General features: G+C 38.4%; 1 protein-coding gene across 4 annotated transcripts in view; it reads right to left on the bottom strand.

The window, feature by feature from the left end:
• Positions 1-12,582, bottom strand: part of LOC127813907 (uncharacterized) — a 52,223-nt gene extending 39,641 nt beyond the window's left edge. For 3 of the 4 annotated variants that reach the window (XM_052355031.1, XM_052355034.1, XM_052355033.1), the window contains exons 1-11: positions 12,331-12,582; positions 4,041-4,338; positions 3,641-3,872; positions 3,182-3,521; positions 2,971-3,084; positions 2,712-2,840; positions 2,439-2,630; positions 2,153-2,347; positions 1,027-1,164; positions 710-832; positions 367-620 (exon numbers count right to left, since the gene is read on the bottom strand). In XM_052355031.1, coding sequence (XP_052210991.1) covers positions 367-620; positions 710-832; positions 1,027-1,164; positions 2,153-2,347; positions 2,439-2,630; positions 2,712-2,840; positions 2,971-3,084; positions 3,182-3,521; positions 3,641-3,872; positions 4,041-4,338; positions 12,331-12,567 — 2,252 coding nt within the window. In that variant the 5' untranslated portion in view covers positions 12,568-12,582. The remainder of the gene's footprint in view (positions 1-366; positions 621-709; positions 833-1,026; positions 1,165-2,152; positions 2,348-2,438; positions 2,631-2,711; positions 2,841-2,970; positions 3,085-3,181; positions 3,522-3,640; positions 3,873-4,040; positions 4,339-12,330) is intronic. The other variant, XM_052355032.1, reaches the window with a different exon arrangement.
• Between the last annotated feature and the right edge of the window lie 334 nt (positions 12,583-12,916).

Genomic DNA, 12,916 nt, shown 5'->3' with positions numbered 1-12,916 from the left:
TTTCAGTTTATTCCTTCATACACATTACTGTTTAAATTCTCAAAAATCAAAAGTTAATTTGTGTTCCCATTCTACTCAATATTACTGATTACCTGAAGTGAAATGTCAATAGGACCATATTAAGACATGTTATACATGTTTAACATGCAATGTTACTATCAGAAAATCAGACTAAATGAGATTTGTAGTTTGATGTAAGAATGATATCCAATCAATAGAAATCCATGTAATAAAGAACTGCAAAAGATCATGGATCACTAGAACTGGTAGAAATCAAAACCAGGGTGTGGACCACCAAAAGAAAAGTTGAGCAGAGAATACAGGATGAAACAGAGGATCTAGAGATAATAGATTATGATTAAGCACCTTTTCTCAGGAGATTCTCTGAATCGAGCAAGCATTTGAATCATTGTCTCAATTGGTAGTATACCATCAAACATTTTATGGAAGTAAGAGTTTGCTTCTGCCTCAATGTCATCCATGTAACCATCAGAAGGCAATGAGTCAGTAGGCCCAGAAGTATTCATTCTTGAAGTAGTATGCATTAATGTTACATGCAACTTCTCCATTTCCTCTGAAAGCTGGCTAGAGATAATCAAGTCAGCATGTGCTTGAAGGACCTGCAAAAATTAGACCATTAAGCTCCATGGAACTGGAGAAAAAAATTCAAATGACTACCTAGAATAACTAAAGGCATAGATACAAAAACCTTCAAGAATGTAGGACTTGTATCTGAATAAAGGTTCTGAAGAGTGGAAGAATTGCTGAAATGATCAGCAGAAACTTCCTGAGATCTGCCATACTGAATCTCCTTCAGGAATTTGAGGCACTCCTGGAAACGGAAGCAATGAGATCAGTCAAAGTTTACAACTCTTTCTTCAAATTTTGATAGCAGTAATAAAATGTAGTAATGATGATGAACATAATAATATTGCAGAACGAATTGACAGCAAACTTGGCACATAATTGCCACGTGGGACTGTGGTGGAATATAGAAGAAACAGGGATGAAAACTCCCATAATTACCTCAAAGAAAATATCTTTATAAATACTCAAATTAGAGCTCAACCACTTCTCCAGATCTACAAATTCTTTCCGAGAAGCAAGTGCAGCCAGTCTAATACCAAAATGTGAAGGAACCATATCCAGTACTAGGGAGAGTATCTGCAAGAGAAAAGAGATAGTGTGTATAATTGATAGAAACTAACAACAAGAAGTTTTGATCCCATATCTTCTGCAAGGCCATTATAAATTGATAGAAACCAACTGGAAAGGACAATAAGAACATAATAACAAGATAACTTTAAACTTCCAAAGAATGAACTACTTATGCATGCAAGGATCAAATTTTCATTTTCAAGTATTCTTTCATTTGACTAGGGATTGTCAACAAGAAATATTAGGGAAAAAACAATAACTAAAGAGAAAATGCACAGATATTATTATAAGTAAAAACTAATAGCACTGGAAATGAGTAGCCAATAAACAAAACCCAATAACTGAGCAGGTTAGGGATCTAATTTTCCCTTTTTATAGATGGTACAGTTATATAATCACTGAGAATATTTAATATAACCAATAACTATTCATGTCAAACAAATAGAGGCTAGCACGTGTAATTATTATTCTCAATTTGCACAATTTTCCAACCAAAAAAGCTCAGAAAAATATAGAACAAATACAACAGTAAATATTTTTATACTTAGCAAAGGTCAAAATCTACTTGGATCAAAGCTTGTCATGTTGTTGTTGAGCAAAGGTCAAAACCTAGCAGAAGTTGATTCAACCAACCAAAGTAAATTTTCACATTTTTTGACATGATTCACAACAGAACTTAATTGAGGTCAATGAATAATAAACACAAACAGATGGAACAAAGAGTTATTTGGAGAAGGGACTTTGCTGTTATAAGCTATAAAAAGTATTAACTATTGCAGTAGCAAAGCCAAAATATCAGGGTTTTTTTTTTTCCCCCTGTGAGGGGAGGGTGGGGTGGCAGGTCACACCTTTTATCTTGCATCTAGTTCCCCAATACCTACAGTTTCCAGACTATTCTATTGTATAGGTTCATCCCATTGTCTATATTCTTGTTTACTTGTCAAAATAAAAGGAAAAATAAATAAGCAAGACTGAGTAAACTGCAAGAGTTTACCTTTATCTCCTGGCAGACATCCAAAACTCTATTGATATTGTCTGGATCACTGTTGTAAGCATCCAAAATTGCCCTAAGCAAAAGATTGGGGTTCACATGCCAGAGATGAAGAATCATACCACTCTCCATGTTACTTTTAAGTATCACGGGGAAAACAGTCAAACACACTTCATGCTGGATAAGGTTATAAGCAGTCTGCAGTTGAAACAGTAAGGTTTATTAAAGTGAATAACATAAAGAAAAGAAAATCAAGTAAAAAATCAAAGGACATGAATACATAAGGTACATTGACATGGGCCATCCCAAGAAGCAAGACTTCAGGGTGCTGCTCGAGAGGATGCTTAAGAATTGACCGAACAGCACTTGCATGACCTCTCTCAGCCAGCATACACAACACCTCCAAAAGGTCAAGACATAACCACGCATGGTTTGGTTGTCCAACTTGAAATTTATGACCATGCACAGAATCCGCATATGCCTGTAAGAGTGGTTAGATATTCAGATGCTAAGAGGAAGCACCAGGTTATCAAATGTGAACTGGAATATAGGAGCAGCCTACCAGTTGCCTCCCTGAATGTGCGAAGGTAAACACTTCAGGTGGTACTGAAACAGCATGCTTAAGGAAAGATAGCTGGCCCTCAGAATTTTTCCAAACAGACCCACAAATGGCATGGAGTGGGAATGGATCCTGGCATGTTATTTCACAGTTTTATTCCAACAAGAAACTTAATCCATAAATGCACACAAAAACCTGACAAAACTATAAAGAGTGCTTGGCATGTTTGTTTGAGATTAAGTCATTTGTGTGCAAAACAAACCTGGCAAGCATGTCTAAATACTGACATCAAGAATAAAAAAGCTGCTTCATTAGGTAGGTTGAATCCCTCATGATCAAGGTTTTCAATAACACATGTCCAGTTGGTTCCAGGAGCCTGCAGTTCAACAATTAAAATTAGAATCAGTAATAATGCAATACAGCAGTATAAAAAAATATATATATAAACCATGCTATATGAAAATAGAACCCACAAGCTGCTCAATTGAATCAATAAGGACATCGATATTCCATGAACTCAACAATGGTAGATCAGCCAAATTTCCAGTGCCAAGGGCAGAACAAAAAGTTGAGAAGGCATTATGATTGTCCTCAAGTCCCATGTGGGTGCGAGCCACAGTGCCCAGTATCCTAGAAATAGTGATTTCAGTCAGCGGTAAGAAAAGAGACAACATTTCTTTGCACTGGGAAACACTACTTGTGCACCCATAACCCAATTCCTTAATTATATCAGCTATGCTCATTTCCTTCTCCATTTCTGCTAGAACAGCACCAAAATCATGCTCATTGCCTTCATCAAAAAAATCCATGTTCCTGGAGCACATGATACAAGTAAAAGAGCAAAATGAAAATCCCTACCAAGGTAAATAGAATAAAAGAACAAGGAGAAAGTAGTAGCGACTGCTTCCATAGGAAAAAGAGAAAATAATCACCACCTCAAGAAGGTTGTTTCACATAGTTCATCTGAAAGCAATGGAGCTAAAATAAATTGGTCACTCTCTTTCAATTGCACTAAAGATAGCATCTCCATAAACGAATCTACATGCTGGGAAAGGCCCTCGGATTGATGAATAAACATAAAAATATTATGAATTTGCTCAGCAGAGTCAACACTCTTATGACTAGCAAATAGTTTCCCAATCTGAGCCATGCAGAAGTTTTTCCCTGGAAACCAAAGGACAGTTACCATCCATGTTGAACAAGCAACAAATATACACAAAATATAGTTAAATATACCATAAATAAATAAAAAGGAGCACATGTGAATCTATTTTCTTTAAACAGAGGAGGCACAAAAGAGGGGATGAGAATGGATTTGTTGTTGAAACTTACCACACATTCTGATTTCAGGATCATCTGAATCAGACAAGGCAAGACCAATTCCTATTTTCTCAGATGCTGAGAAGCGTAAAGCATTAGAAATATTTTCAAGGAAATCTTCGTTGATCACTTCACTTCTTAATGACTCACAAAGCACTGTACAGAAATTAGGTTTATCCAAGAGATGTTTGAAAATTAAACCAAATATGGGTTCCAATTGCATGTTCTGTGTGTCCTTCCCATGAATATTCAGGTGATCCAAGCAGGTTCGAAGGAGCAATATGCTTCCCTGAGTTCCATATTCAGCAAACTGTCAAAAGAAACAAAATCAGGAAAGTACAAAGAAAGTGAGCAACATGGAAGTATTTCACAGAGCTACAAAAGCTTCAATGTAAAGGTTTTTAATATTCTTATAATAGCTGACACAACTTCTATGCAAAATTTGGATAGCAAAACTCTCATCTAAAAAACAAATCAGATTTAATTGCATACATATGCATATGAATATGTATACATGTATAACTATCCTTCACAGAATTATGACTTAGCCTACAATTCCCATCCCTAAAAAGGTTGTGATCATGGAAAACATCTGAATGTATTGCCTCCAATCACACCACCAGAAATGGATTGACTCCGTTATTCAACCCATTCTTTGTTGTTTTCTAGAATCACCTCCTTCCTTCAGCAACCACTCGTCAGTCAGCGTCACCAACTTGGACGGATCTCCCACACCAGTCGTCCGCTCCAATCACGAATCCTCTTGGCTGTCCGAGTCACAACCTTCGATGATCCCCTTGCCAATCGCAAACATTTTTTGTTCGTGTCGCCTCTAGTGTGCTTGCCTGTCTTTGCTTTGCCTTTCGGTCTCAGATGTTAGCCAACGCTCTCCTCCTCAGAATCACTGGTTCACTCCACCTAAAGCCCACACCACCTATAATCGATTAACTCTGAAACAGCTGCTATGCTCCACCTAATTGAGAATCGATCTCCTCTCAAGTCAACAACCTTGAATCTGTTTCACTGCTTAATCAATTTCAACGAGAGTTGTTGAAATCAATTTACCAAAATTGCATGAACCACAACCGAAGAATGACTACTCTGATACCAATTGTCACACCCTTAGAGATGAGCTAGGGTATGAAAGGAAAATCGGGAATATTAAGAGAAGAACTTGGGGGAGAGATCAGTTGGGAGGGAGAGAACAACAAGAAGATAAGGGAGAAGATCATCGAGAGAGTGGGGGGAGAAATATTAGGGAGAAACATAATATTCAATTCCTTCTCATCAAGCCTCGAGACTTGCTTCTAGAACAGACTCTTGAATGTATCACCTCCAATCACACCACTAGAAATGGATCAACTTCGTTATTCAATCCATTCTTTATTATTTTCCAGAGCAAGGTACGGGACTTGTCCCACATCAAAAGTTTAGGCGCTTGGTGTGGGGTTTATAACCTCTTGAGCACTATCTCATTGATAACTAGCTTTTGAGGGTGAGTTCTACCCAAGGGGTGTAACACACAACTCCCCAATTGGGGGACATTTTGGGGTACAAAACACCTATTGCATGATTAAACAACTTTTTTATTGACCTAAGTTGAAGAAGACGGTTAAGGAGTATGTTATGACATATGATGTCTACAACAGATGCAAGCAACACCTTCTTGGCCTATTGCAGCCATTACCCATACCAGAATAGGCGTGGACCCATATCAATATGGATTTTGTGAAAGGCGTGCCTAAGTTCGAGGGAAGGGACTATATCCCATATCAGTATGGATTTTGTGGAAGGCTTGTTTAAGCCCGAGGGAAGGGACCATATCCTAGTGGTGGTTGATAGACTGACAAAGTATGCCAATTTTCTTAGCTTAACCCACCCTTTCACAACCCAAGAGGTGGCTGGAGTATTTTTAAACCAAGTGGGAAAGTTACACGGGATGCCCCAGATGATTGTCTTAGACAGGGACAATTTTTACGAGTTTATTATGGAAGGAGTTAATGAAGTTCTTGAGAGCACACTTGCACATGTCCTCAGCCTATTATTCGGAGACAGATGGGCAGATCGAGCGAGTGAATCAGTGCTTAGAACTGTATTTGAGGTGTTTGTGTTTTGTGCATCCAATCGAGTGGCACAAATGGCTACCCTTGGCCCAATGGTGGTACAATTCCAACCACCATACTACCCTGAAAAGGATCCCATTCGAGGCCCTATATGTACAATCCCCCATTATTATCAACAGGAGGGGAAACAACATCTATGGCTACTGTGGATGCCTACTTGCATGAGAGGCAACATATGATGCTTACTTTAAAGGAGGAGTTAGCCAACACACAGAATTTGATGAACAATTTGCAGACAAAAAGAGAAGTGAAAGGGCATTCTCATTGGGAGACAAGGTGTATCTGAAGTTAAGGTTAAGGCAAGCTCTATTGAAAACTCTATCCCCAACACAAGTTACTAAGCTCAGCCCTAAATTCTATAGCCCCTATGAAGTGACGACTCAAGTGGGGAAGGTTGCCTACAGACTACAACTGCGAAAAAGATCCAACATCCATCCAGTGTTTCATGTATCCCTACTCAAGCACTCTACAAGAAACAACCTGGTGAGCTCTACTCTACCCCCAGCATCCCAAGGAGTTCAACAAGAAGCTAAGCCTATAGCCATTGTAGGCACGCAAGTCATACACAAACAGGGAACACCAATCACATAGGTGCTAGTCCATTGGTCTAATCTGCACCGAAAAAATAATACATGGGAATACTTACCTGATCTCCTAAAATAGTTTCCCAAGGCAGCAGAAGCAGGCTTACTCTAACCTCCTTGGGGACAAGCAAGGTTTCAAGCGAGGGTGGGAATTGTCATGTAACCGGGTAAAAGGCGGGAAGGGGTAATATGGATTGAATTAGGGGGCCCTAATGTAATAAGGGAAAAAGAGATAGTTATGTAGTAGTGTGTAGAAGGTGTATGACTTGAATTTTAGGTGCCAATCCTTTCAGGATCAGTATATAAGCTAAACCCCTCAGCTAATTGAGGCATCGATGAATACAATTGAATCATTCCCGCCTCTCTCTTGTTCTCTCTCTCCCTCTCTATATTCTCTTAGTTCTTCCCTCTCTATTTCTTCTCTTCGATAATTCTCAATTCTCCATTGATTAAGAGAGAATTTCCCCTTTATCAAAATCAAATTCTGACAACATTCTAGGCAAAAGATAATTGAGTTTAGACTTATGGTTCATAGATGATGTATGATTCATTGAAGAACAATGATTACTATTGTAGAGAAGGATCTTTTCAACAGTTTCAATTCTAGTGGTCAAAGCTGCAAATTGGGTCTTGTCTCTCTTTTCATTAGGTCCATTTTTGCTTGTATTTCTTGACACATCTTTTGAAGAAAGTTCATATCTAGATATTTGAATTGGAAGAAGGGTTTAACAAGGTATACTCCATGGCTCCCGAAGACAACCTATGTCATGAAGATCTAAGCGCACAAAAATAAATTAACATTAATTTAGCAAACAAAAAATTTGCCAAAGAAGGAAAGAAACATATTTTTGGGGGGCAATGGAAAATCTGGTGGCTAGGGTTAATGGTTGGTTTGGGCTAAAAGATTTGGGCTTAGCAAGAGTTATATAAAAAATTCTCAGCTTTGAAAACTCAAGAAAGATGATGATTGCTGATAAGGAAACTGGATGCCCTGATGACTTCGTTGGTTGTGCTGATGATGATTCGGTGATGTGGAACTGATAGAAGCTGACGAATTCAGAATCAAGGTTTGCTCAAGTACCAAATTTGATGTGGGATAACAATGAAAAAGTGCAGGAAGTACGGAAGAAAGAGAAAAGATTAAGAAGAAGAAGAAGAAGTTGAGAAGAAATAAAGCCACGAGAGAAGAAGATAAGAGAAAGAATATTCAATAAAGGAAATGAATGCCAATGTATTCAATAATCAAGAACTGAATAAAAAGCTACGTCATGAGCCTTATTTATAGGCTAAAAGTAAACCTAACTATAGTCTGATTAGGAATCTAAATCCTAATATGATTCCAATCTAAATCCTATAATATCTATAATCATCTAACAAAAAATGGAAATAAATCAAAGTAACAAGATAACAAAATAAATCCTAACATAAATCTAATTTCTTAAACAGAAATAAAATCAAAATATGAAACGTATCTCTATCATTCTTGATACTTAAAGTAGAGAATTGCGTTTAGCATTTTATTCATTCTTAAAATTTATTTAAAGTTAAAAGGGAAGTTTTATCAAATGGCTATAAGACCATTCTTGTGTATGACACCCAATGATATGTAGCTAAATTTCAATACATGCAAAATATGAACTTAATTGAGATGGGAATATTATGGAAGATGTCTAGCTGTATAAAAATAGACGTGAATAGAAATGAGATTATTTGTAATAAAGTTAAAGGTTGAAGGCGCATTGAGGTGCAAGGCGCGAAGGGCAGTTGTGAGGCACACATTAAAAAAGTCTATATAAAAATACTTAATACATCATTATTTTCAATACATACCCATAAAGAGGTAAATGCAAACTTATAAAATCATAAACAACAAATAGCCAACACTATTTAACTAAATAATGGGGTGTTCTATTGTTTTCTTGAATTTCTTTTAAATTTTCCCAATTATTATTACCTATTAGAATTTAACAAGTCCATTACGAAACAAAAAAAATTACATAGGAGCAAAAAACATGCGCCTTGCACCTCAGGTGAGCTGTGCCCCTTAGCACCTAGGTGTGTGCCTCATAGAGTGAGGTGCTTTCAATTGAGCCTTTAGCCTAGATGTGCCTTTGACAACCATGGTTAAAGTGTGCGTATTTAAGATAAAATGCAGAAGACAGGACTGTCAAGTCTCGAATATGAGACTTGGGCAATTCTAAGAGAACTGAGAGTTTTTAGAGAGGAGGAGGAGGGGGAATTTGAAGTAGAGGGAGAGAAAGAAAGAGGGGGAAAGAATTTAGAGAGGGAAAGATCCGAATGCTTTCATTGATAGATCCCATCCTCTTCTACAATGCCTTTTATAGGCTAACACCCTCGGTTTGTTATTGTAACCGACTGGGTACAAGTGGCCTAGGCGGTAACCGCCAGTCACATGCTACTATCCGTTTATTACAGCTATAGCTATGCATCTATAGGCTTATTTCACTTATGCCCTTAGGCTTGTGACAGTCCCTCCCCTTGAAATCTTCCTTATCCTCAATGAAGGTGAGTAATTGAGTAGCTCGTGGGAATTGGTTGAACAACTAGGATAGGTATTCCCATGTGGTATTCTTGGGGTGTCAATGTGACCACTGGACCAACACTTGGATGAGAGGTAAGGGCCCTTGATGGACTACCCTCCTGTCTAGGATAGCTAGAGGTTCCACCTCTCCTTCGACATCTTCATTTGCTGGTGGCGGGTCGGGGCTAACAGTAGCATTAGGCTCCATGTACTTCTTCAGGAGAGAGACATGAAAGACCGGATGGCATTCCACGCCTGGAGGCAATTGTAGCTTGTAGGCCACTTTACCCACCCATTCCAATATGCAAAATGGTCCAAAGTACTTTGGACAAAACTTGGTGGGGGTGGTAGCAGAGAAGAGTACTATAGGAAACGTCTGACCTCTAGAAAGACCTGATCCTCCACCACCTCGAAATTCCTGTCACTTCCTCTGCAATCAGCAACTTGTTTCATCTTGTTGTTAGTTGTAGCCAACTCTTGTTTGAGTATAGAGACCATCTCCTTTCTGCTTAAATATTCTGTTGCATTAGTTTGTGTCTCTATGGAGTCAGTCACAGCGGACAGTGTAGATGTCGTGTATTTGAATAGAGCCTTGAAAGGGGTCTTCTTGATTGAGCTATGGTAGCTTGTATTATACCACCATTGTGCCAAGGATAGCCACTTTCCCCAACTCTTAGGCATTGCAAAACACATATATCATAAATAGGATTCCAAGCACTAATTGACTCTCTTGGTCTGCCTATCTGACTCAGGATGGTATGCTGATGACATATGTAGACCCACCATCAGGCCTTTGAACAGCTTTTGCCAGAAGTGACTGGTAAATATTTTGTCTCGGTCTGAGACAATGGATTTAAGTATCCCATGTAGCTTGGCCACCGTATCAATGAACACTCGGGCAATTGCCTGGGTTGTGAATGGATGTGTGAGGCTGATGAAGTGATCAAACTTGGTTAGTCGACTACTACTAGGATCACGTTTTTGCCTTCAGACTCGGGTAGGCTCTCAATAAAATCCATGGATATCTCCTCTCATGCCTGCTCAAGTATAGCCAGTGGCTGTAACAACCTCGGGTAAGCCACTTGTTCATGCTTGTATCGTTGGCATGTCATGCAAGCTGCCACAAACTCCATAACTTCTTTTTTAAGCCCTGGCCAAAAGAACATTTGTCGAACTCTATAATAGGTAGCTCTGACCCCTGAGTGCCCGCATAGAGGAGTTGAGAAAACGAATAGAGGGAATTTAGGGGGAAGAGAAGTGTAGGGAGAGAGAAATAGAGAATTCAGAAATGAGAGGGAATAGATGATGGAGGGAAACTAATTTCCAATTCAATCATCATGTGGACTTAGGCGTAGATCAGCAGAATTTATATTGATCTATGCCCCAATTTGGGCGCCAAAAACGATTAGCCCTTAGTCCAGTTGGCATTACACCTGTCACGTGCATGCTAGAACATTTCTCTGGCTACGCCAGAAACTCAACTTATTTAAACAAAGCTAAACAGCCCCTACACCAAGCTAACATCCTACTAACGTAACAATCATCCCCATTCTGAATCTTAATTATTTGGAAAGTTCCAATTTCCTAGACAAAAAATATATTGGATGCCGTGAGAATAAACTCTCCACCACGTCGCCACCCACTATTCAAAACAATCAACGCGCAGCCACATGTTTCCAAATGTGCCTCCTCATCATTGCAACTTCAGAAAGAAGCATACAGCAAGCTTAGAACCCTCAGATCAGATGCCTATTTCCCTTCAACAATAGAGGATTCTCTCCCAACCTGTCCATATTGAATTTACCTTCTTCTTTTTTTATGATAGGCCAATAAGCTGATTATGATGAACATGTTCATCCTCATGTCTAAAGGTCTCACTACCTCCCTATTTGATTCCTCTTCCTTTAGTAATTGCACTCAATAAGCTGTGGCAGGCTGGCAGCCCCATATCACTACAGATGCAGGAACATCAAGTAACCCAAGTGATAAAATATTAACAAATATTTACAGCAAATTTTGGAAATTGACTTGCATAATAGGATGATCAATGTTCTTAGAATATTGGAAATTGAAACTGTACAAGAAAGTTGAAATGGCTAAAGTAGGCGAGAATAAGACATTCATATGTCATAAAGCCTCTTAGGATGGAATTCATACTGGCTTAAACGTGTTTTAGGGATATCCAACTGATTGTTTATATACAGGCCTAACCAGATGGTTCTGCTGAATTCCAATAGTGATAACAATAATAAATAATTTGTTATACCTAAGATAGAATAAAAGTAACATCAAAATCACAGAAATTAATTGGTGTGAATTTATAAGATAAACCTGCCACACAATTCTTAAAATCACAGCCCCCAAACAAGTCCAACAACCATAGCTGCCACATTATTCTTAATCAGAAAAAAAACATATTTACATACAAGATATCCATTATAACCCTGAAGACGGTGTCTGCAAAATATTCATGACTGCAAGTCTGCATCAGTAACAATACCCAAGCTGAAACTGATTCCAATATAATGATTAAGGAAATTTTGTACATAGAAAGGACCTCCATATGCCAATAGCGTTCTTTGCTCTTAATCAGATGCATTTCACTTGACTTGGATTTGTGTGGGGGCACCAATTTCAATGGTCATGCCTCTCCAGGACATCGTATTTCACAGGTAAAAACTCACATCTTCCAGCACTTGGACTTCTTGGTTTGCAAGACCCGTCATGATCATCACAATTCCGTGTGCAATTTCTCAAGTCGTAATAGAATTCATCCAAATTCAAACCATCCAAACACGCCGCAGACGACCTTGGTTCGAACAACCCAATCTAAACCCACAATGAAATAAGCTAAACCGAAAACTCTATTTCTTTTCCCCTTATTTCATTCTTTTAAATTACTCTTGGTTCTAGCGACAAAACAAACAGCAGCAATAATAAACAGCTTAAACCCTAAGTAAACCGGATCAAGCAAATTTCAGTATACGTACGTGAAACCTATGTTAAAATTATACAGATATGTAGATATGCAATAACAAAATCGAATAGGTAACCTGAGAGAGCTCTTGAAAGACAGCGTCGGAGTTCGACTCGTTCAAGCCCTGGAGACAGTAGCGAATATGGGCCGAGAGGGCCGACGAGAAAGGAAGCATGGCGAACATGCGAAGAGCAATTGCTAGGGTTCGAGTTCGAGAGACACTATGGAACGAAGCTGAAGAACACTGTGACAGATTTTGGAAGATTTGAGATTGACGGAACGAAACTGCGAGGGTTTGGTGGGCCGATGGCATCCCAGGCGGTGCCTTATATACATGTGAGAACCGTCGGGCTCCTTGAAACCGGCTATGAATTTGTTGCCAATTTCATAGTTTCCTTTAATTTTACTGTCATTTTTTAATTTGTCTGCTTTATTTTACATTTGATGGGATGTTTCCATTTGAAGAACATTTATAAAAAAAATATATATATAGCCCCCAATTCTTTGTTTATATTTTTATTTTGATTTGAACAATATTCCGGCATAAGGGAGGTCGTCAAGTATGTATTACATTGCAAATGTTGTAGAGTGTTTTTAGCTTTCACGGTTTGAATCATTATGTAATGTATTTTTTAAGTAAGTAATGTCTATATCAATATGAC

This window comes from Diospyros lotus, chromosome 12, assembly GCF_014633365.1.
Source record: "Diospyros lotus cultivar Yz01 chromosome 12, ASM1463336v1, whole genome shotgun sequence".
Taxonomy (NCBI): Eukaryota; Viridiplantae; Streptophyta; class Magnoliopsida; order Ericales; family Ebenaceae; genus Diospyros; species Diospyros lotus.
This window is presented reverse-complemented; position numbering and strand designations above follow the sequence as displayed.